We start from the raw sequence: 26826 nt of genomic DNA on the forward strand, positions 1-26826 counted from the left end.
AACACGTTCTGTCACAGCATAGTAGTTAATTATTTTTTTAAAATGTTTTATCACTGTTGGCAATATTCTGGCAGTAATTGTACAAAGCTCTTGTAGCTGCCTTTAATTCAGCTTTGTAAACATGAAAGAAACATTGTAATGTGTTTCCCACACACTGGAAAACGTGTGGCAAATGTGTGCTATTAGCAGCATAGGATGATTATGCTGGGAGAGCTTCCTGGAAGTGTGACCTGCAGCTTCCAGAGAGACAGGATGAATAGTTTACTTTCAATGCACCAAAATGTATGGCACAGTTCGTACACAAAAAGCTTTGAGAACGGAACATTTTCAAGCAGTATTTAAGTGGAAAGTTCTCCGTATAGCAAATTGTAGATTTTGAAATAAAAATTATCAATAGCATTTTAAACATGAATTATTGATTAATTAACTATAATGTGTATAGTGGCCACAGTTCTGGAATTCAGATAAAAGGTGGCAGAGTTGTTATTTCTGTGATACTGTGACTTTCCTAAGATGGCGGCAATTGAAGTAGTCTTGTTACTATAGATTAAGACTACATCGTATTATGGAGGGTACTTTTCTTAAATTTTTTGTACTTGAAACTGATGTTCTATTTGTACAATAAACAACCAATATCATAAGGACTTTCATTGTCATTTGAACAATAGTTGCTATCCCTTACAGAAAAAAGAGAATGCTGCAGCTCGAACAGCTGAACCAGTACTGTAGATGATTAATCGTGATGGCTATTTGTTCAAGAATTCTTGTTAGGAAAAAGCTTTGCAAGTGCATGGTACAGGCACCACTCACAAGTTTTGCTTCCTTTCAGTTCCATCCACATCCATAAGTAGAATTCTATAGTTGATTATCAGCAATAGTACCACACATTTAAAAGTGAATTGTCAAACAAGTGGTTGATAAGTATCTTACATACTTGTTAGATGTGTCTTATACTTGGCAGAACTAATGCGATATTATCTGTAAAGACACTGGTTCTATTTAGATGCATGGGTCCAAACACATAAATTATAACTTAATGTTAATGACACTTCTCACAGTTGTACGATCATATATTTGTTATGTTAATTATTACTGTTTCTGTTATTAGCAATATAAGGTCCCAGAAAGTGGAGAATATAACTGTACCTGATTTAAAAAACGACCTGCAACCACATAAAAGGAGTTATGATTAATTCAGTCCCCACACAAAACTATTGTAGGTTCTGTTCCACAATCTGTTTTGAGTTTGGCCTGTATTTTGCACTTCTGGTTGGTGCTTCTAAGTAATGTATGTAATGCACTAATAATAATCTTGTACTTTCTGATTTTGGATTCATATACATTCTAAAATTCACTCTATTTTGAGGAGGTAGTGATTAGAGCCTCTGTAACTTTTTAGGGCAATGATTGTTTGCACACAGTTGTATTGTCACTTTATTAAACAACACGCCTTCAGGCGAAATGTGACATTATTAATCATCTGCCTGACAGGTCATAAATATTAACAAACATCATACCATAAACCAATATACCACACAATAGGTAATGTGCTCCAACGTTATAGCTTGATTTAACATGTTGGTGGCGTGATCCTTGTTAGTACGAGGGTAATCCCAAAAGTAAGGTCTCCTATTTTTTTTTATAAGTACAGTACTTAGACCTGTTTATTTCTACAATGGTTTACATTAGTTTACAGCTTGAACATTTAGCTATTTTTTTGACATAATCACCATTTCCGTCGATGCATTTTTGTAGATGCTATGGCAGTTTTTGTATGCCCATATCATACCAGCTTGCTGCCATGCTGTTCAGAAAGTTGTGAATCTCTTCTTTCACCTCGTCGTCAGAGCTGAATCGCTGGACCACAGTTAACGCTGACAGGTACTGTGGGACTCTGAAAAAACTCAAACGAGCAATTCAGAACCGGAGAAGAGGAATGTTGAGCAAGGGCGTACACATTCTCCATGACAACACTCACCCACACATCGCTCGCAAACCGTTGCTCTCCTGCAACAGTTTCAGTGGAACATAATCGCCCACCCACCCTGTAGTCCTGACTTGGTGCCCAGTGACTATCACCTGTTCCCTAGGTTAAAAGAACATTTTGGAGAAAGCAATTCAGCTCCAACGACGAGGTGAAAGAAGAGTTTCATAACTTTCTGAACAGCATGGCGACGAGTTGGTGTGACATGGCATACAAAAACTGCCACAGTGTCTACAAAAATGCATTGACAGAGATGGTGATTAATGTCGAAAATAGCTAAATGTTCAAGCTATAAACTGATGTAAACCATTGTAGAAATAAACAGGTCTATGTAGTTATAAAAAAATAGGTGACCTAACTTTTGGGATTCCCCCCGTAGTTATGATTTCTCGTGCATCTCATTAATGATGTCACATTATACATGAAGACAGTCTGTTTCCAACACCACCCAGTTGTTAATACAATACAGCTTTGTACAAACCATGACTTTCCTAAAATTCTAAGACTGTTTGACATTATAAAATGAAAGTACTTAGTTCCAAATATTCTTATGTTGTGTGCTTTTCAGTGTTCAGATGAGTTGTGGATTCCATTTTCCTTCATAATATTATGACAACTTATATACTTGTCTGATTCAGGTGCTGCGAGCTGTGTTATTATGCATATTCACACTGGGATTTCAACCAGGCTATGGAATGTTGTTGCCACATCACTATTTATATCTGAATTTGACCCCTGTCATCCTCTATGCTTATGCTTATTAGTTTTTTGGAACATCTACTGCTATTCCATGATGCACACATTCTTTCAGTGTTTTCCGGCTTTGATTGATGAGATGGCCAAAGAGATCTTAAGAAATTGTATGCTATATCCAAAGTTTTCTTTAAATTGAAGCTTCTGTCACGAATTTATTAGGTTTTGTATCATCTTTATTTTGAGAGACTCCTTAATTACACTGGCCCAGAAACTTGTGTTTCATTTCATGATTACATTTGAGGCATTGCTTGGCAACAGGTGATTTATTCAGTTGTTTTAGTCAGGTGTATTGCTCATTTTCTCTGCATTTCTTCTTGACTAGTCTAATAGTCTGCCCTCACATAAGACCTACCACTTTCAAATGGAACGCAGAACACACCCAGATTTTGGAGACATAGTCATCTTTAACATTAAACATAAAACTTTGTACCCTTGTCAACGGGAGCAAAATACACTGAATGCTGTTTTTCCACTGGAGTCTATTGATCTTTGCAGAGATCTGTTCAGTGTTAGCGAAATAAGTGATTCTTGGCTTTTGTTTATGTTATGAAAGACCAATATTGTTATGCAAATGCCACGAGATCCAGCACTACATTAAGATATTACCAGCCATCCCATCAATCAGAGCAGGAAAGCTCTGAATGTGATCTACAGAATAACAGAGTATGCTGTGAAAGAGAAACGAACATTAAACTGTATACGACACGCTTCGAGCCAAATTCAGCTGTAAATAGTCTTGTGGCACCAACAGTATTCCACATGCTGATTGGAGTCACGATAGTGAGTGCAAAATATTATAAGTTGCAGGATCCAATGATGATGTCTATGTCAGTTGCTGAAAAATAATGCAGAAAGTCTAAATTGACAACTTGTCTGAAGACCCAGAGATAATAAAAAATAAATAGCAATATTATGAGAAGGAAAGTTGCTACTCACCACATAGCAGAGATGCTGAGTTGCAGATAGGCACAACAAAAAGATTTTCACACTTAAAGCTTTGGCCGATGGCCTTTGTCAACAATAGACACACATAAGCACACACACACTCAATGCAAATGCAACTCACATGCACAACTGCAGTCTCAAGCAACTGAATCCACACCACGAGCAGCAGTGCCAGTGCATGATGGGCGTGGTGACTGGGTGTGGGAAAGGAGGAGGCTGGGGTGGGAGGAGGAGGGATAGTGTGGTGAGGATGGTGGACAGTGAAGTGCTGCAGGTTGGGTGTCGGGCAGGGGAGATGTTGGGAGGAGGGGGTGGGGGGGGGGGGGGGGGGGGGGGAGGAAGTAGCGGAAAAGGAGAGAAATAGAGAGAAATAAATAAAAATTTTCAAAAAATGAAAAAAAAAGACTGGTTGTGGTGGTGGAATGATGGCTGTGTAGTGCTGGAACGAGAGCAGGGAAGGGGCTAGACGAGTGAGGACAGCGACTAACAAAGGTTGAGGCAATGAGGGTTATGGAACGTAGGATTATTTCAGGGAAAGCTCCCACCTGCGCAATTCAGAAAAGCTGGTGTTGGTGGGAAGGATACATGTGGCACAGGCTGTGAAGCAGTCATTGAAAAGAAAGATATTATGTTTGGCAGCATGTTCAGCAACAGGGCACAATGAGAGGTAATCGATTACCTCTCATCGTGCCCTGAAATGAGAAATGTCCTGCCGACTATCCCCCTTCCACAATGGTATTCCACCATCCACTGAACCTACACAATATACTCGTCCATTCTTGCACAACCACTACTCCCAATCCTTTACCTCATAGCTAATACCCCTGTAATAGACCTGGATGCAATACCTGTCCCATACATCCTACCACAACCACTTACTTCAGTCCAGTCACTAACGTCACCTATCCCATCAAAAGCAGGGCTACCTGTGAAACCAGTCATGTGGTCTAGAAGCTAAGTTGCAACCACTATGCTGCATTCTATGTAGGCATGACAACCAACCTGCTGTCTGTCCACGTGAATGGCCTCCGACAAACTGTGGCGAAGAAACAGGTGGATCACCCTGTTGCTGAACACGCTGCCAAATATGATATCCTTCATTTCAATGACTGCTTCACAGCCTGTGCCATATGGGTCCTTTCCCCCAACACCAGCTTTTCTGAATTGTGCAGGTGGGAACTTTCTCTTTCTACATTCCCGTATCCAGCCCCTTCCCTGCTCCCATTCCAGCACTATACAGCTGTCATTCAACCACCACACTGAGTCTTTTTTTTCATTTATTTTATTTATTTATTTGTCTATATTTCTCTCCTTTTCTGCTACTCCCCCCCCCCCCTCCCTACCTGTCCCCTACGCGACACCCAACCTGCAGAACTTCACTGTCCACCATCCACACCACACTAGCCCTCCCCCTCCCTGTCCCAGCCTCCCCCTTTCCCCTACCCAGTTGCCACTCCCATCATGCAATGGTGCTGCTGCTCACAGTGTGATTCCAGTGGCATGAGATTGCAGTTGTGTGTGTGAGATGTATTTGAGTGAGTGTGTGCATGCGTATGTACGTCTATTGTTGATAAAGGATATTGGCTGAAAGCTTTAAGTGTGAAAATCTTTTTGTTGTGCCTATCTGCGACTCAGCTTCTCCACTATATGGTGAGTAGTAGCTTTCCTTCTCATAATCATGTTACATTCCATCCTGGATTTTCCATTGTTTAAAAAATAAATAAAATTTACATGAACAAAAGTACATTAGATTTTTTTAAATAAAAAGATGAATACTGTGATACTAAGAAACAATGAATTAAAGAGGATACACAAAAGAAAGTGGGTGAGAACCCTGGCAGTGAAAAAGTCAAGTAAGTTGCGTTAAGGCACAGAGAAAAGGTGCAACTTACACTAAGGGTATATGTATGCGTGTTTGGGTGGGGCAAGGGGGGGTGGGGAGCACACATGTCCCTACAATTACATTTATGTCAGTATCTTGGAAAAATAATATAATAGTGAATGAATGCGGAGAACAGATTTGGGTATTGGATGTGCAAGCACAAGCCATGTTGTTGCTGTGACGTACCTATGTTCTTGTCATTTGAGACCACATTTATTTATCCACCTGCTGAAGTGACATTGGACTGAATTATTTGTACCAGAGAGAAGGCCTGTTGGTGACTATTTCAGCCATCATACTACTTGGATAGCATCATCAAAGATTAAAATATTTATGTACAAAATTATTACATGAGTCAGCTCATCTGGAAGTTTGCCTGCTATTTTACCATTCTAAACATGGATAAATGATCATGAAATGGGCAATATTCAATACCTGAAAACATTTAGTGATACAAGAAAAAATTAGAGTACTTGCTGGAGTCAACTGTTGGAGATGCTGCCAAATTTACAATACAAGCTCTTCCAGATCTCTCCAGTATATTCTTATTTTATGCAGGCAGTTTCCTTATGTTTCTGATGTTTCTCACACCTGTACTCCATATGGTTCTACATGTTCTTTTATTTCCTGGCCTTTGTCTTTATTCTTGTCAGCCACCAAGCATTCCCCATGTTTACTGCCATGTACGGTATTGGTTCTCCCCTTCAACCATCCATTCATGTATAACATTTTCCTTTTCTCTGTTTCTCAATTTAGCTCATGTCAGTAATTTAATTTCTAGTATTTTGATTCACTTCACCATTATAATCTCAGTCCTTGCTCCAATTAAGAGATCTGATCTGTCTCATTCAAGATTTAGCAGTTGGAAATCTTCCTTCTAAGGACTGTCATTGATTTTCTCAGCATCTTAACCAATCCTTTCAAGCTTATTTCTTTCTTATCATTTCCTTCTCTTGTGTGTAATGTGCCTTTCTTCATTTACAGCATATTATCTTTCTTTAGGTTATAGGCTCATAGTTTTCTTTTCCTGTGTCCATGAAGTGGGGGGAAAATTCAAAAGAGGGATAGTGAGTACTGTAAAACAGAAATGAATTCAAAACAAATGTGTAGCACAGTAACTGGTTATAATTAATATTTATGATACAACATGAAAGTCATGTCTTCCTATTTTCACTATATATTGTTCTCAGTAAACAGTGTTGACCTGTAATGTTGATGAAAAATGAGGACAAAAATATGGTTGAAAAAAGCAGTGGACAGTCAAGGAGTAGACTGTGAAAGAAGAACGTCAAAGGTATATTTCAACTGCTTATGAAAATCAGTATCTGAGTTTTTCAACACATGTTATGGAACTATTTTACTGCAGATCTCATATTTCTTATATGAGGCTCAAATCATGCAAATAGCAGAACTAAGACACGTTCATAAATTGTGTATTTTGTGAGAACACCAAATAGGAAGAAAAGCAATGATTATAATGGATTTCATCAGAACTGGCTCAGATTTGATTTTGTGTATTCAGTATTATACTTGAATTTCTAAAAGATATTTGAGTTTCATGTAACTAAACTGTAACAGATGCTGTATGTGTTAAGATTTACAAATGATTTATGAACTATTTTAGTATACAGGGTGTTTATAAATGAATATTGGGGTTTTAACACTTTATAATATTTATTATATTAAACTTACAGTTACAAATGACATGTCAAATGAAAGAGCAATTCAAACAGTTTTACCAAGAACCTTATAAATGTTAAATAATAATGAAGTACGCAGCTGGTTGAACTTCACTGTACCCAAGCGCTGGATAGGCCGCAAGGTGCCCAATGACAGGGCTTGCTTTGCGCATGGCCTCCACGTTCACCCGACGTAACGCCATGTGATTTTTTCCTTCATCAAGGATCATGTGTACGTGCCTCCCCTACCAACAGACCTCCCTGAATTAAGAAATTGGATTGAAGCAGCTGTTGCTACAATCACTGAAGACACACATATCAATGTTTGGGAGGAACTCGACTATGGACTTGATGTGTGCCGTGCGACAAATGGTGCTCACATTGAAAATTTATTAGGTTCTTGGTAAAACTGTTTGAGTTGCTCATTCATTTGAAATATCATTTATAACTGTAAGTTTAATATAATAAATATTATAAAGCATTAAAACCTCGATATTCATTTATAAACACCCTGTATTATTTTTAGGATTACTATTTGAATGAATGACTAATATCTGATAGACCAGAAGTACAAGGCATTAGATTTTCTATTTTGCTGCAAGTGTATTTTTAGACGATAATGGAGACTACAGACTTAACAGTGTCTGCAATTTTGTTGCAATATTTATTAAGTAATACATAGATGTTAAAGATCCCATTTTCTTGTGCCCAAAACATCTTATCGGCATTGTAGAATATTTAATTATATGTAATAAGAAAAGGAGGCATCAAGGGATCACAAATTTAGCATTGGAGGGCAGAGTGGAGGGTAAAAATCGTAGAGGGAGACCAAGAGATGAATACACTAAGCAGATTCAGAAGGATGTGGGTTGCGGTAAGTACTGGGAGATGAAGAAGCTTGCACAGGACAGGGTAGCATGGAGAGCTGCATCAAATCAGTCTCAGGACTGAAGACCACAAAAACAACAACAACAATAAGAAAAGTGTGCAATGAGAGTGAGATAAGCGATTCATTCTTCAATGCAAGATGAAACATGAGAATGAGACAACCCATACCAAAATTCTATCAATAATTTATAGTTTTTTCTATTTATATGGCAAAACTATGTAACACTCCTAAAACCAACGCCTTGCCTCAAAATGGTACATTTCTCAATATGTGGGAATTACCTAGTTGTTCACACTCAATTAAATTGTTGATTTCTTTATTTCAATAAGTTCCTCTTACACTTTTTATGGGCATGTGCATGGCACATCATCCATCTTAACAATTGTTGTGCAACATTGCTGTATATTTTCTGACTGTTATATTTGTTAGTCACATATAAGCATACTGTTTTTTTGTAATCAACAAACATAGGTACAAGTTTGCTAATGGTGTGTATGCTTTTTTTTACTGTAAACTAGAAATAATGTTTTTTTTATTTACAGCTGTGCCTTTCTCTTGTCAATTAACTTTTCACCAGTTATCTTTCATACTGTTCTCAAGGTTTGTCTTTCAGCCCAAATCGATTTATCACTGTTAAATTTTTGTCTGGTTATTTTTATTGGCTTATTTTTTTCAGTTATAGGAATTTTCACGGTTTATATACTGTAGAGCTGCCAGGCTTTCCTGAATGAAATAGTCTTGGTTTTCTTGTCACATCAAGCATTGATGGTATCTGTCACCTTCCAGAGCTGACTGTCATAACTAATTCTATTGTAATTAATATTGTGGTGTTATTTTATAACGCTACGTGCTCAGCTTCCATAAGTTGGCCCAGGGGATAGTCTACATCTACATCTACATTTATACTCCGCAATCCACCGAACGGTGTGTGGCGGAGGGCATTTTACGTGCCACTGTCATTACCTCCCTCTCCTGTTCCAGTCGTGTATGGTTCACGGGAAGAACAACTGCCGGAAAGCCTCCTTGCTGACTCAAATCTCTCTAATTTTACATTTGTGATCTCCTCGGGAGGTATAACTAGGGGGAAGCAATATATTCGATACCTCATCCAGAAACGCACCCTCTTAAAACCTGGACAGCAAGCTACACCGCGATGCAGAGCACCTCTCTTGCAGAGTCTGCCACTTGAGTTTGTTAAACATCTCTGTAACGCTATCACGCTTACCGAATAACCCTGTGACAAAATGTGCTGCTCTTCTTTGGATCTTCTCTGTCTCCTCCGTCAACCCGACCTGGTAAGGATCCCACACTGGTGAGCAATACTCAAGTATAGGTCAAACGAGTGTTTTGTAAGCCACCTTTTTTGTTGATGGAGTACAATTTCAAAGGACTCTCCCAATGAATCTCAACCTGGCACCCGTCTTACCAACAATTAATTTTATGTAATCATTCCACTTCAAATCTTTCTGTACGCACACTCCCAGATATTTTACAGAAGTAACTGCTACCAGTGTTTGTTCCGCTATCATATAATCATACAATAAAGGATCCTTCTTTCTATGTATTCGCAATACATTACTTTTGTCTATGTTAAGGGTCGGTTGCCACTCCCTGCACCAAGTACCTATCCACTGCAGATCTTCCTGCATTTCGCTGCATTTTTCTAATGCTGTAACTTCTATGTATACTACAGCATCACCTGCGAAAAGCTGCATGGAACTTCCGACACTACCTACTAGGTCATTTATATATATTGTGAAAAGCAATGGTCCCATAACACTCCCCTGTGGCACGCCAGAAGTTACTTTAACGTCTGTAGACGTCTCTCCATTGAGAACAACATGCTGTGTTCTGTTTGCTAAAGACTCTTCAATCCAGTCACACAGCTGGTCTGATATTCCGTAGGCTCTTACTTTGTTTATCAGGCGACAGTGCGGAACTATATTGAACTTCTTCCAGAAATCAAGGAAAATGGCATCTACCTGGGAGTCTGTATCTAATATTTTCTGGGGCTCATGAACAAATAAAGCGAGTTGGGTCTCACAAGATTGCTGTTTCCAGAATCCATGTTGATTCCTACAGAGTAGATTCTGGGTTTCCAGAAATGACATGATATGCGAGGAAAAAACATGTTCTAAAATTCTACAACAGATCGATGTCAGAGATATAGGTCTATAGTTTCGCGCATCTGCTTGATGACCCTTCTTGAAAACTGGAACTACCTGTGCTCTTTTCCAATAATTTGGAACCTTCCGTTCCTCTACAGACTTGCGGTACACGGCTGTTAGAAGGGGGGCAAGTTCTTTCGCGTACTCAGGTCCAGTGGACTTTCCTCTGTTGAGTGATTTCAGTTGCTTTTCTATTCCTTGCACACTTATTTTGATGTCAGCCATTTTTTCATTCGTGCAAGGATTTAGAGAAGGAACTGCAGTGCGGTCTTGCTCTGTGAAACAGCTTTGGAAAAAAGTGTTTAGTATTTCAGCTTTACACATGTCATCCTCTGTTTCAATGCTATTATCATCCCAGAGTGTCTGGATATGCTGTTTCGATCCACTTACTGATTTAATGTAAGACCAGAACTTCCTAGGATTTTCTGTCAAGTCGGTACATAGAATTTTACTTTCGAATTCACTGAACGCTTCACGCATAGCTCTCCTTATGCTAACTTCGACATCGTTTAGCTTCTGTTTGAGAGGTTTTGGCTGTGTTTAAATGTGCAGTGAAGCTCTCTTTGCTTTCGCAGTAGTTTCCTAACTTTGTTGTTGAACCACGGTGGGTTTTTCCTGTCCCTCACAGTTTTACTCGGCACGTACCTGTCTAAAACACATTTTACGATTGCCTTGAACGTTTTCCATAAACACTCAACATTGTCAGTGTCAGAACAGAAATTTTCGTTTTGATCTGTTAGGTAGTCTGAAATCTGCCTCCTATTACTCTTGCTAAACAGATACCTTCCTCCCTTTTTTTATATTCCTATTTACTTTCATATTCAGGGAAGCTACAATGGCCTTATGATCACTAATTCCCTGTTCTGTGCTTACAGAGTCAAAAAGTTCGGGTCTGTTTGTTATCAGTAGGTCCAAGATGTTATCTCCACAAGTCGGTTCTCTTTTTCATTGCTCGAGGTAATTTTCGGATAGTGCACTCAGTATACTGTCATTCGATGCTCTGTCCCTACCACCCGTCCTAAGCATCTGAGTGTCCCAGTCTATATCTGGTAAATTGAAATCTCCACCTAAGACTATAACATGCTGAGAAAATTTATGTGAAATGTATTCCAGATTTTCCCTCAGTTGTTCTGCCACTAATGCTGCTGAGTCGGGAAGTCGGTAAAATGAACCAATTATTAACCTAGCTCAGTTGTTGAGTATAGCCTCTACCCATAATAATTCACAGGAACTATCCACTTCTATTTCACTACAGGATAAACTACTACTAACAGTGACAAACACGCCACCACTGATTGCAAGCAATGTATCCTTTCTAAACACCGTCTGTGCCTTTGTGAAAATTTCGGCAGAATTTATCTCTGGCTTCAGCCAGCTTTCTGTACCTATAACGATTTCAGCTTTGGTGCTTTCAATCAGCGCTTGAAGTTCTGGTACTTAACCAACACAGCTTCAACAGTTTACAATTACAATACCGATTGCTACTTGGTCCCCAATTGTCCTGATTTTGCCCTGCACCCTTTGAGGCTGTTGCCCTTTCTGTACTTGCCTGAGGCCATCTAACCTAAAAAACTGCCCAGTCCACGCCACACAACCCCTGCTACCCGTGTAGCCACCTGCTGTGTGTAGTCTTCTCCTGACCTATCCAGCAGAACCCAAAACCCCACCACCCTATGGTGCAAGTCGAGGAATCTGCAGCCCACACGGTCGCAGAACCATCTCAGCCTCTGATTCAGACCCTCCACTCGCCTCTGTACCAAAGGTTCGCAGTCAGTCCTGTCAACGATGCTGCAGAGGGTGAGCTCTGCTTTCATCCTGCTAGTGAGACTGGTAGTCTTCACCAAATCAGATACCCACCGGAAGCCAGAGAGGATTTCCTCCGATCCATAGTGGCACACAACATTGGTGCCGACATGAGCGACCACCTGCAATGGGTGCACCCTGTACCCTTCATGGCATCCAGAAGGACCCTTTCCACATCTGGAATGACTCTCTCCGGTATGCACACGGAGTGTACATTGGTTTTCTTCCCCTCCATTGCAGCCATATCCCTAAGGGGCCCTGTTACGTGCCTGACGTTGGAGCTCCCAACTACCAGTAAGCCCACCCTCTGCGATCACCCAGAGCTTGCAGACGGAGGGGCAACCTCTGGAACAGGACAAGCAGCCATGTCCGGCTGAAGATCAGTATCAGCTGGAGACAGAGCCTGAAACCGGTACATCAGACAAACTGGAGAGTCTTTCCGTTCAGCCCTCCGGAATGTCTTTCGCCCCCTGCAACACCTCGAGACGACCTCCCCCTCTACCACGGTAGAGGGGTCAGCCTCAATGTTGGCAGTATCCCGGGCAGCCACAGCCGTAGTCTGATCGGAGGATGCATGGAACGAGCTGGCCATCCCCGACAAACCCCCATCCAGACACCCACAATGATGCCCGTTGACAACAGCCTCAAGCTGTGTGACCGAAGCCAACACTGCCTGAAGCTGGGAGGGAAGGGATGCCAAATCGGCCCGTATCCGAACACAGCAGGCGCAGTCCCTATCTATGCTAACACTGTTGTGCAAAGAACGTCTGAACTAATCTACAGAGAGAACAAACAATTCGACACAAAATTTAAACGGTTATTAAAATACAAGACCGCCTAGTAAATGCAGTAATGCTGCTACTTGCGCACTGCTGACGCACTGCTCAGTGGCAGACGGCTAACTGTACTGTCAGTAACGTACAAAGACTATTTGAAAGAAATAAACAAATGACACATGACTACACAACTTTACACGTCACAGATATAAAAAGGCAACTCTGCCCCTGCTAATTACAAAATTACACAATAATTTGACAGATTTTGAATGCATCAGTATTTAAATAACTGGAACATTTTTTAATGAGGATCACCTGTATTCCAAAATTGGCAGAATATATTCCAAAAGAAAAGCTATAATGAATAAGACATTGAGTTAATGCTCTGCAAGAAACAATTGCAAGGTGATTCATGTAAACTACCATAACTCAACTGTCTGTTGAAGTACATCTAACAAAATAGAAGCATTATGGGTAGATATGAAAGTCACCCATTTTCTGACAACTCAAGAGGATGAAAAGCACACTCTGCTCAATAAAAGACAGTCTTGGTCTGAGGGTTCCCCAGATTTGTAACACTCCTAGTGTGCGCAGAAATTGTTTGGTCTCTTCATACATACAGTATCAGGATATTGTGCAGATCACTAACACCACATATATATTGAGATTTGAACAAATTAGCAGTTGTTGGGCAATGCCTCTCTAGAAAAGCTTAGAATTATATTGGATGAGATGTAAACCTTGTTCATTGCACCATCTTTCTGGTGTCTGGTCTTGAGAATGCTATTATGTTTAGAATGCACAACAAAAACAACAGCTACTTTAACAGCAGATATACTCTTAGTGGAATATAGGAACATGCTCTCAATTTTGAGTGGCAACACAGAGGTATGCTGTGTTTTTACTTTTCCACATGATATGTGGTGCTAAAACTATCGCTTCAGTGTTAGCATCAATGTAATTGGTGGTTGTATATACAAATTCTTTTACTTCTGCACATCATCATTTTGATGCATGTTGCCCAGTTGGTAGAGTCATTACATGTTCAATTATGATAGTTGGATCTTGATTACAACAGAGGAAATTGATCATTGAAGCCTGACTTGGCAAGAAAACTGAAGATTTCATTCAAGAATGTTGTTGCAAGAAACTGTGTTTCTTGCAGTAAGAAAACTATTTTCCTTTCTGTGTGATCTCACTGAATTACAATTAGTCTCTGGATAGGTATGGATTTTGCAATTGTTTGCTCACTGTTGTAGTGCAGACATTGGAAGTTTCATTGGTAACAATAGAAGAAATATGACTGTTTAAGTAATAAATTGTCAGTGTTCTTTCACAGGGTGTTAAGAATTGTGTTTGCTTACTGCTCATGGAATTATTGGGAAGAGAGTTGCCTATAATGTTCTTTCTTTTCCTGTGTGCAGTGAACAGAAGAGTAATGGAAATATAAAATGAAAATAATATTTTGAGAAGCAAATGTTGAGTCTTGAGCACCAGGAGTTTTTTGGATGACCAGATGGTATCACCCAGAGATAAAGATAGGAGTACAGATTAATGGGAAAAGAAAGAGGTTATGAAACTGTAACCGATATTTAAGCTAGAACATCATGAAATTAGTTTTTCCTTGCTATATGTCATTAAAAATGTTCTGGAAGATATTTTCTGACTTTCCCACACTTATCCACTGAAAACGAAAAATTGAATTTTGGCTACCTGTCACATGATGAAAAGTGGAGAAGAGTTTCTTTAAATGTCATGGAGGCTTTCAAATTTTAAGGATCTTCTCGAAGTTTGAAATTAAAACTTACCACAGTAGATTGTTGAAATATAATTTTCTGAGACGTGTAAAAATGCTCTCTTCTTGCGCTGCATTTTATGCAATAAGGCTATTTTAAAGTATACAAATGTTCTGATAAAGTAAACAGTAATTACACTCTGATACATATCTTTCTGGATACTGGTTATATTAAAAAGTGTTGGGTAACTTTACCGATTATGTATAAAAAAATTAGATACGCACAATGATCAGATTAATGTTGTTTATTTAGTTGATTTATGGTTCTTTCATTCCTCACATTATTGTTGAAATTCTTGGAGAATTACTTGTCTCTTTACATTGCATGTACCTGCAAAACCATTTTATTTTCATGCATGACGTTGGTTGTTCATTGCTATCCTAAAGAATTTTTTATTTATGGTAGTGTCCTATAAGTACATGGATAACAATGAAAACTGATGTTGTAAATATGTTAATATAAAGTATGTCAAACCATTAACTGTAAATACTGACATTTCAAAACACTGATACACCTTTAACAATTTTTCATTACATCTAGTCTGTATACAGTAATTTTGAATAGTAAAAATATGGACCACATTTCAAAATACTGAAGATATGTTGTCCTGAATCACTATTCATTTTCATTACTAATGGAAGTGTATAACATGAAACAGATCCTTTTCTCACTGTACCACAAATAAGATTGAGGAACAATATTTTACAAGGTATGTATGTCAAAAGTCATTGTTGGCCATTTTAGCTTGACATTGGATTTGATGTTTGTTTGATTGAAGTTGTTATTTTATATTCCAAGTGACAGCTCAAAAATAATTGAGATAATAATACCTGTATGAATTATTACAATGTATACTTGTTTTTGAAAAAGTAACTAATTAACTGTTGGAAGTAGAACTTAATAATTCCAGCATTGAAGAAAGTATCATAGTGATGGTATGATATGCAAGTATTTCTCTTTCTCTAGAGCAGAGGCACACATAGTAAATCAAAGTGGATATATATTCATTTTCTCAAGGCACACATTTTGTAATATCTCCTTTACATAGGATTTCTTTAACCAAATCTGTTTTTACTTCACAGGAGTAGTTCTTTTATCCCTTTTGTATCTACATGTGTGTGAGTACAATATTGTGCTCTTTTCAGCAATTAATGGGTGATTCTGTCAGTCAAAGTTTTAGCTGAAGATGACCCAAATGCATGGAAAATCTAGCAGAACTGATGATATGTGTACAATTTATTATTCTTTTCTGTTCACATGAGAATGTATTACTGGAAAGGAAGAATCAGATAGCCTATGTAGCTCTGTAAACACTCAAAGCCTCTCTTAATTTGTATTCCAGACTCATTCAGATGATATTTTAATCTGCTAACTTGAATTGGGGCATTATTTGCCAGAGCAGATTGAAAATGTGAATCCCATTCTCTGTCACTCTACTTCTATTTTTGCTGTGGTGTTGTGTGTACATGTGCATTAGGATTTCCTTTTCAGTGCTAATGTTCCCAAGTTATTTCAAAAATAGTTGCTTTCTCTTATTGTCTTTGAGTTCTTCCAGCACTGGATTGATCATTTTATTCCTGTGATGTCTTGCTTATGCAGTTAGGTGCTTTAGTCTGCACAGTAAACTACCATAACTCATATACAGTGTAATACTGCATTTAAAGTATTTATGTTTTACGTAAAAATAAATTTTTCCTGTCTGTTGATTTAAATTCTTCAAGGTATTGTACCATATCATTGTATAAAATATATTAATTACAATCTGCAAAACTAATTTTTTGACCATATTAGAGTGGCCTTCCTCGTGGCAAGACTTGTTTTGGTGGAGGAAGGGTGGCTCTATTTATAGCAGATGATTGGTGTCAGTACGTTACATCTGTGAACTTTTATTATTGGCCTTAGAATATAATAGGCTAGTCAAGACCTATTGGGAGAAGGCAGGAAAGAAGATATTTGTGGGCTAGCCAACTTGTCAGTGATTGGTGACAGCAAATCAGCTCTTGGCACCTGGTGGGCATGTTTTCTTCCTGGTATGTATGAAAATGCAGTGACAATTCTCCTGTAGGTGTTTGGCTAGGGTGTCACATCCATGTCCAGGGAGGCTTCTGCTCTGCAACCACTCATGGCCTCCTGGACAGGGATAGCTGACATCCAGGATAGCATAAACTTATAGCCATCCACTCTGTTAATGTTATTTGGTGTTAAATAATTTCAGGCACCTCTCGAATTTTGCTTTGGCACATTCATGACGTTTTTGCCAGCACATGGACTTCCGGGAACAAGAAAGGTTGTCCACAGTGAAAGTGGTGTCCCACTATAGTCGATTTCTTATGCTGTGCCAATTGCACAAACTGTTCATGTTCTGGTACTTGTGTGATAACGTTCTTGTTGCCTCCCCTATGTAGGCAGCTCCACTCTCACAACATAATTCATATGCTTCTGCAGTGTTTATTTTGTTGACTTCATTCCTGGTGGAACCTATGATGTTGTGGGTCCCGTGGATGCTGTGGAAAATAGGTTTGACTCCTCGTCGGCAGAAGATGTTGCCTAGCCATTCACTGATGCCATTCACGTATGGTAAGTACACTAGCAGAAGCTTCTCTTCCTTGCTTTCTTCTCTCGGTTTATTTCGCTTGGCCTTGGTCATGTTCCTTACAACATTCTTCTCATAATTGTTGATGTGAAATGGGTGGTGTAACTACTTCAATTCTTCTTTGCTGCTTTTAGTGTCACTTATCTGACAGGGATGGGTAGTCAGTGTGTGCAGAGCTGAATGGATTCTGAGCTGAGTGATGGTGGCTGTCAGCATGCAGGTACCGCTTTGTGTGGGTTGGCTTCTGGTTCACTTTGTATCCTAGTGTACCATTCACAGTTCTGTATATCTCCTTGTCCAAGCCAGTGTACTGGAAGCCGACTCAAACAAATCGGTTCCTGCACGTGGAGAGCCACCATCACCCAGCTCAGAAGTATTCATTTCTGCACTTTTTGACTACCTGTGCATACCATGTAAGAGACACTAACAAGAGCAAAGAAGAATTGAGGAAGCTACACTACATGTTTAGCAGCAACGGTCATGACAGCAATTATATGAGAAAGGCAACCAAGGCCATCTGAAATGAAACGAGAGAAGAGGGGCAAGGAAGAGAAGCTTCCAGTAGAGCACTTACCATGTATGGAGGGTGTCAGTGAATGACCAGGCAATGTTGTCTCCGACAAGGTTTCAAACTAATTTTCCGCAGCAGCCACATGATGCACAACATGGTAGGTTACACCAGGGATGCAGTCAACAAACTAAACACTGCATGAGTATACAAACTATGTTGTGAGTGTAGAGTTTCCTACATAGGGGAGACAGGAAGGCCAGTCAGCACACGAGTAGCACAAAATGAATGATATGTGGGATTAGCACAGTATAGTAAACAGGCAATAGCAGAACACTAGCATGACAGTGGGTAGTGTACCATCTTCCAGGACGCCTGTTTGCTGATGAGAGAGTCATGGAGGCACCAACGCAAAAGTCGAAAGTTAACTGAGGTTATTAATAAGGCAGCCAGACACCATCAATAATGAAGATGGCTACAAACTTCTGGTATCCTGGCTGCTAGCTACCCCTGTCTAATGGGTCGTGAGTGGCTGTGGCACAGACACATCAGACTTTTTTTTTTTTAAAAAAAAAAGAAGCTATAGGAGAACACCACAAAGAAAGTGTGCCCACAAGAATACAAGCGGTGATTCGCTGACTGTTGCCAGTAATGTACAAGTGGCTAGCCAATGAATAGCTTCCTTCCTACCCTCTCCCCTTTTATCATGAATAGCCTATAATATTGTAGGCCTAATAAAATTTCACAAGAATGATATATTGACACCGATTGTGTGCAATAAACTTTCATCCACCAAAATGAGTCCTGCCCTGGGGAAGGCCCTGGTAATATAGTTGAAATGTTGGTTTTACTGTTCATAATTAAAGTATTTTGTACAGTGACATGGTACAACACATAGAAGAATTTTAATCATCATGACACCGGCAGTGGAAGCCTACATAGTTATTGTCCTGTCTGTGTTTATCATCAGGAAAATAGATTTTTACAAGGTATTTTTTTTTAAGAAGCTGTAAAATGGCAAAATTATCTCAATTATCTTTTAACAGAGAAAGCAGAATATAAAACAACAGGAGGAGTGGGAGAACATGCAGTAGTATACTGTACTACTTTATGGGAAACATGAAATTGAATTCAACTGGATCTCTACCATGAAATTAGTTGGTTCTCTATGAGATATGAGCCGAATAATCTTATACCCAAAGGTTGTTTCAAAGATATACAGGGGCTGTGATATTTGTACACCTACTGTCATGCTCTCGACTTTCTAATAATTGCATTCCATGATTGTCAAATGCCAAGCAAAAGCAGCCATATCACAAATGAGCTGAATCAATATTTAACCATCTACAGCATAAAATCTCTGAGCTGTAACAGTCTTATATAATTATCTATCAACCAACAATCAATGCTAAAATATTTTTCCATATTAATAAATATTACCATCAGATAAACAGTAGGAGTAAAGACTCAACAAGAAAGATCTCAGTGTTAATTTACACATATATGATGCTTGAAACAAGAGTAAGATAAGTTTTTTAAAGTGAGATACATGTCTTAGGCACAAAAGACACAACACAGAACAACAAGTTAACTTCCTATATAAGGTAAACATTCCATTTAACTGTTACATGGAATTTGTCATGTTACAATTGCCTTTATCTTCAAGTACATTTGAAAATTTACCATTTTAAAATATATTTTTACATTTGTAGAAGAAATATATGTATATATATACTTTTTGATTTCATACTAAGATATTCTGCAGGTGTGAATGCTAGGTTCAACTGGCAAACACAGTGGCAAGAATGAAACTTGTATAGTATTTGCTTTCTGTGAGGATGCAAGTTTTGCTGAAAATCATGTTGTTTACTACATATGTTTAGCTTCTTGGAAGATGTCCAAAACACACTTTCTTTCCTTTTAATATATTGACTTCAAAGTCAGTCATATTTGTGTAATTTACCTATACCTTATTTTGCTTGACAAATACTTACTTTCGGAAATTGCAAATTCAGAATAATTATGTAAGATATTTTATGTTTGTAATTGAATATAGTTTATCTATCTGTCTTGTGTACCTAAATCACAAATTTGACAAAAAACAAGGTTGTTTGCTGTTGCTGTATTCTTGTTGTGTATCTGTAGAGACTGTTTCAGCAGTTGGGCTCTAATGTAGTATATTAAACATTTGCTTGTCAACTTGTTTACAAGAGAACATAAATAATTTTGATTGGTTATAATGGGCTGTATTTTGCAACTAATGGATAAAACAGATGCATAATTGCTTCAAAAGGCAATTAAATTTCAGTGTTATGAGTATGCCATGTTGATGGATGCTTCTCCATTTTATACTGACTCCTCAGATCTTTGTTTTTCATATCCATTTGTAAATATCACAGAAATAGTTCCCGGTACCATTACAGTCTATATTAGTTTCACTTTTCATGCCTTGGTTTGGCTTATAACAATTGTACAGAAATAATAACAGGCATTCTTACACAAACTAAAAATATAACTTGAAATCATAATATAATGTTAATGCTACCTGAGACTTATAATTGTGCTCTCATCTTTCTGTTCACATTTTCCTTTCTTGGTGTATTCCCATGTTAGGGCAGGACGAAGTTGTCAGTTTCCAGTCAGAATTGTCACTGAATACCATTTTGAGTTCAGTAATTACTTAAACTAACATAGCTGGCAGTGTTGTAGCTAGGTGGCTCAGCTGGTGTAGCATCAACATAGGAACAGAAAGGGTTTGTGCTTGATTCTCACATAGTCCAGACATCCTTTTTTTCATATAAGTTGATCTCCATGTCAAATCATGCTTTATTATGTCAGCAAGACATGGTAAATTGTATCATGTTGTATTCTGTGTTGATACTGTCAATACCTCAACAGCTGTTGGACTGAACTGGTTTTCAACTCATTGCAATACAGGAACATATCAGCTGCCACATTACCACATTACCAAGCTTAGTAAAATACTGTTGTGTTCAGAACAGTGTAGAGTTGATGAACATTTTTAAACCAATGTTATACTCTCAGCTATTTTATGAATTCTGATTGACAAAGCTAAGAGGTGTAAAGCGCAACAGAAGGAGAAATCCGGCAAAAAATATGAAATGAGTAAACACAAATAACCATTCTGTGTACTGAAGAGGCACTGAATAGCCTAATGAACAGTTAAATAAAATAGAAGTGGAACATCAAATCTCAGCATATGTCCATCCACCATTTACTGTGAACTAATTAATATCCAGCAAAATGCGAAGTTGATACTTATAAAGCACATACAATAATATGATTATGGATTTTTTTAAACAAGATAACTACGCTTTGTCTGTCTTCTCCCTTTCTCTTCTTGAAACAAAGGCCCTCAAGCAGGGAGATAAAAATGTATGAGCAAGTATGTCTGATAACAATTTATGGCGGAGTATATATCATAAGACTGAAGAGTAAAAGATATAAGTGGTTGTATAGACAATGCAGATAGTTAAGAGTGTGCTACTTAGTGGCAGTATTCAGCCAACACAAAATTTACTTCCATTCGTTGTTTAGCTACTAAAACCACTTACAATAAAACTGAAACTAGTAAAAATTTTAAATTACTCAATACAAAAAATAATATAATTACTGTTAGAAAAATCTGAGAACTGAACTTTCCAATTCATTGTCCCACAACTATGGAGTCTCCAGGATCACATACATTTTAGTAAAACAGGACACAAGAAGTAAACTGTGTGAACTGCAGGTACAAAAAGACAATTCCCCCGTCAATCAGACAGATGTATTTTAAGTTATTTGCCATGAAAGCACTATTGTTTTTGAACAAGCTGTTCTTTCATTATTTCCGGTAATTCAAAACCAAAAACTGTTTTAAGAAACATCACAAATGAAACAGTTATGTAATGTAATGTTAAATTCCCTGTTTTATGCTACTATCAGTCATTAAGATCACAAGCATTTAACAGCACCTTGAAGTTAAGTGAAACATATCAGTCTCAAAAGTATTTATTTAAAGAGTGAAGTAAATCATTCAGTATGTCTATCTTCACCTAAGAATGGTTTCCTGATCTGTACCAATGGTAATATTTGATGTTAAATGGATTTTTCTCTTGCTGAATTATCAAACAAGATTGAATAAAACAGCAACTTTACATACGGAGGCACTGGATGTACATAAAGCAATACTGAATACTGAATGAACAAGAGTGACAGGAGTGGTACGATGTTTGCATCCAGAAGGTAAGGTAAGGTGAATGCTAAAAAATGAAGACTCACAATAAATAATGAAAACATATATAAGACAGATATTTGTAAACAAATGTACTGAGCATAATTAAAGAGTATGAGACAGGATAAAAAGGGAGAAATCTTTAAGGGCAATTATATAGGCAGTAAGGAAAAAGATAAAAATATAAATGCAGAGAGAATGAAGAAGAAAAAGAAAGTGAGCAAGGGAATGAATGCACATACTGCATGTAGCAATGCAGGGTGCAGGAAAGAGTAATAATAAGTTGTCAGGACTTGCTATCGAGCCTCTCATTTCATTTGCTATTTCTGTTCAATTGATTACATATTCCTTATAGGTATTATAATATTATGAGGATATTTTTTCTTTACAGTTATCTTATGCATTTGCAATTTTCATTTATGATGTTTCCTATCCTACCTGCATTTTTCAATTCTTGTTGCTCATTTCTGTGCTGCTGAACTGGGACTCTTAATTACATGTCATTTATACTTCACCTTCCTTGCCTTGCTCTGGAATGTAGGCCATTGATTAGTAACTGACAAACCTCTTCCTTTCACATATACTGTTGTGATTTATTTTATTTTATTCTGCATAAGGAAACTTACATGAGATCCTATGTGAGCAAACAGTTATCAATGTTTCTTTGCACTTGTTTGCTGTGCTGTGATCTCATTTTGCTGAGTAATACATCTTTCTTCTGGAAGCTTTCATTTTAGTATCTCATTTAGGTTTTATATTTGTTACTCTTCTGAATGGATACTTCTAAACTTGTTTGTAATCTTATATGTTATGTTGTCAGAGTTTTACACTCAGAGAAAAATAAAATTTATGGGAAGACTTTTGCTGGTTATTAAAGCTTTAAGAGATGACTATATCTATTTTGATACAATAAGGTTTTTCACTTTCTACTTGCTAGGAGAAGAACATGAAAATTATATTATGTAAGTTTCTGTTGGTTTTTGGATGACCAAGCCAATATTAACATATGTTACATAGCAAAATTTGGAAGTCATCCACAGTTACTTGATTTATATATATATATAAAGGGACAGATTTTACAAAATTATTCTATTAATAACAACAAATAGTTTTGGATATGTGAAGCCTCTATTAAATTAAGAGCATTCAAGACAGTTGAGGTTTTGGTTTTGGAAGTCATGAGATTTTTGTGAAATAGTAACCCTGAGAGATATAGAGTTGGTAATTATCAAGTTACCAGTTTGTGCTGATATTTCAAACAAGCTGTATGTGTAATTATTTTAATAGATAAGAGCAATTTAACTTTTGACTGAAATCAGATGTTAGGTACTAAATATGTAAGACAGGCACAATAATTGTTGTGACATATTTGGTCACTTTTATTAAAGATATGCTTTAAGAAAATTATAGTATATTGATTGCATACACACTGGCCATGAGTGCACTACATTAACTGTAAGAAGAGGAATTCTCACTTTCAATAAATGATGCACTCACTGTGCTTAAAAGGAACAGGTACGAGAAAAAATGTGTGTAGTGTATCTAGTAATGAGAGCTACAATTCAGTTATTAAAAAGTCACTTCTTCCAAAAATTATTGATTTCACACCATATTATGCACAGTGACACAGATATGTATTAGTAAAATTGAAATGCTAGAGGACGGAAAGAGAAAAGGCATCAAAGACTGGAATGTCAGTAGAGATCCATGTATTAGATTAGAGGCACACAATCTGAAGTGTAATGTCAAATTTTGGTTATTTCTACTGTTACCACATTTCAGGAAATGCAGGTACACTGGAAATGTAGGTACTGGAAACAGTACAGAAGAAGGAGCAAGCAATATGTCATTTGATGTCAATGTTAATATGTAGTCATTATTGGAAACAAGACAGCATGGTTTGACTAAAGAGTTCTGTCTCCTAATTAGTATCAAAAGCTATCAGAATAGACTGATGCAAAAAATATTCTGTTGAGAAATATTAAAATTGTGTTGTCCAACCTCATTTGTCATGGATTAATACCTGTTATGATTGAATTATTAAGTATTACATTTATATAATAGATACTTTTTGTAGGAAAGTAGCATTTAATGTCATTATTGGTCTAAGATTTCTACCAGTCTAGGTGTGTAATGAATTTCCAATGTGTGTGTGTGTGTGTGTGTGTGTGTGTGTGTGTGTGTGTGTGTGTGTGTGTGTATGTGTGTGTATGTTTGTGTGTGTATATAAATATTACTCTTTGAAAAAATAAATTTGTATTTTTTATAAGTATGTTGTTGCATACAGTCAGTGGGATTATGAAGTGGACTGTATCACTCACTTTTTACAGATAGACTTCATGCAACAAAGACCAGCTTGATGGAAATGTATCAGTTTTTTGCATGTAAATGTCAGTGTATAAAATATACATATGTAACTCAAGTGTGTATGTCCAAAAGTTAAAAACATAATTGTAGCAAAACTTGCACCACTATTTTTTTTAATCTGTTTCATTTTCTACATCCAAGAAGGACATTTCCTGACACTAGCAGTCGTTGGTAATGCCCTTCCATTCACAGGGTGGTGGTAAGAGGGTCCTAGTGTAATCTGTCTTACCATGCCTGATCCAAGCTGCTGCAGTAGTCCTGATCCTTGAGAGCTGGACAAGCATGCGGATGGTCGCCGTGAGCGTATGCTGCTCATACTGGAACTCAGCAAGAATGGAACACTGCTGCTTGTGTTTGGCATGCTTCCCCCCTGCATAGGACATGAATACAATTTTTTATTAGCTGCACATATTACATATGTATAGGTGCATCATTTGTGTTAGTGCATGTTCACGTAGATGTGTTTTATTCTGCACAATATGATTTACTGACTGAAAAGTTTCATTAGTTTACAATAGTATGCTAACTTATTTATTGTTTGTGTGGAGTAATGTTGCGAGCAGATTTTATTTTGATATTACCAAAGATGAAGTCTATTTCACCTTGTATGATCAGTTACCAATAAAGATTCTTTACTGTAGATGGTCATTTACTTCACTGGCATGTAGTATGTTGAAGTACACTGATGTTATTCTTACTGCTTACTTGCTCAATGGTAATATAGTTATTATATGTTATTTTTCTGTATTTACATTTAACTAAAATCTGCAGTTTGTGTTATAAGACATTTCAGAGTATCAGGATGATTATTCCATGTTCACACCAAGTACAAAAGTATGAATATTAGGTTAGATTGCTATGTACCACAAAGTGAAGGTGTTAAACAGCAGACTTGTACATTTAATAGTAGATGGTTAGATATGAGCTATGGAGCAAAACAGTTCATCAAATGGAGAAACACACACACACACACACACACACACACACACACACACACACACACACCTCCTGGAGACGACAGTGGCCATACATGTGTTGTTGTTGCAGTCTTCAGTCCAGAGACTGGTTTGATGCAGCTCTCCATGCTACTTTATCCTGTGCAAGCTTCTTCATCTCCCAGTACCTACTGCAACCTACATCCTTCTGAATCTGTCTTGTGTATTCATCTCTTGGTTTCTCTCTATGATTTTTTCCCTCCACGCGGCCCTCCAATACCAAATTGGTGATCACTTGATGCCTCAGAATATGCCCTACCAACTGATCCCTTCTTCTAATCAAGTTGTGCCACAAATTTCTCTTCTCTCCAATTCTATTCAATACCTCCTCATTAGTTATGTGATTTACCCATCTAATCTTCAGCATTCTTCTGTAGCACCACATTTTGAAACCTTCTATTCTCTTCTTGTCTAAACTATTTATCGTCCACATTTCACTACCATACATGACTACACTCCATACAAATACTTTCAGAAAAGACTTCCTGACACTTAAATCTATACTCGATGTTAACAAATTTCTCTTCTTCAGAAACGCTTTCCTTGCCATTGCCAGTCTACATTTTATATCCTCTCTACTTTGACCATCATCAGCTATTTTACTCCCCAAATAGCAAAACTCATTTACTACTTTAAGCATCTTATTTCCTAATCTAATTCCCACAGCACCACCCAATTTAATTCGACTACATTCCATTATCCTCTTTTTGCTTTTGTTGATGTTCATCTTATATCCTCAAGAGTATTAAAAGTCAACATTGTCAAAAGCTTTCCCTAAGTCTACAAATGCAAGAAACATAGGTTTGCCTTTCCTTAATCTATTTTCTAAGATAAGTCGTAGGGTCAGTATTGCCTCACGTGTTCCAACATTTTTGTGGAATCCAAACTGATCTTCCCCGAGGTTGGCTTCTACCAGTTTTTCCATTCGTCTGTAAAGAACTCGTGTTAGTATTTTGCAGCCATGGCTTATTAAACTGATAGTTCAGTAATTTTCACATCTGTCAACACCCGCTTTCTTTGGGATTGGAATTATTATATTCTTCTTGAAGTCTGAGGGTATTTCACTTGTCTCATACATCTTGCTCACTAGATGGTAGAGTTTTGTTAGGCCTAGCTCTCCCAAGGCTGCCAGTAGTTCTAATGGAATGTTTTCTACTCCTGGGGCCTTGTTTCGACTTAGGTCTTTCAGTGCTCTGTCAAACTCTTCACGCAGTATCATATCTCCTATTTCATCTTCATCTACATTCTCTTCCATTTCCATAATATTGTCCTCAAGAACATCACCCTTGTATAAACCCTCTATATACTCCTTCCACATTTCTGCTTTCCCTTCTTTGCTATGTATCAAGTGTGTTTGCGCCCCCCCCCCCCCCCACAATCCTCCCCCTAACCCTCTGCCCTCCTTCTGATGAAGGACTTTCTCTGACAGCTCAATCTAACAGCCCTATTAG

The 26826-nt window shown here is 37.7% G+C and overlaps 1 protein-coding gene across 1 annotated transcript in view; it reads right to left on the bottom strand.

The window, feature by feature from the left end:
* Positions 1 to 26826, bottom strand: part of LOC126481576 (SCY1-like protein 2) — a 691940-nt gene that overhangs the window by 6074 nt on the left and 659040 nt on the right. Inside the window, exon 13 of the mRNA XM_050105436.1 lies at positions 24610 to 24750. Coding sequence (XP_049961393.1) covers positions 24610 to 24750 — 141 coding nt within the window. The remainder of the gene's footprint in view (positions 1 to 24609; positions 24751 to 26826) is intronic.

The sequence above is a fragment of the Schistocerca serialis genome, chromosome 5 (genome assembly GCF_023864345.2).
Source record: "Schistocerca serialis cubense isolate TAMUIC-IGC-003099 chromosome 5, iqSchSeri2.2, whole genome shotgun sequence".
Lineage (NCBI taxonomy): Eukaryota > Metazoa > Arthropoda > Insecta > Orthoptera > Acrididae > Schistocerca > Schistocerca serialis.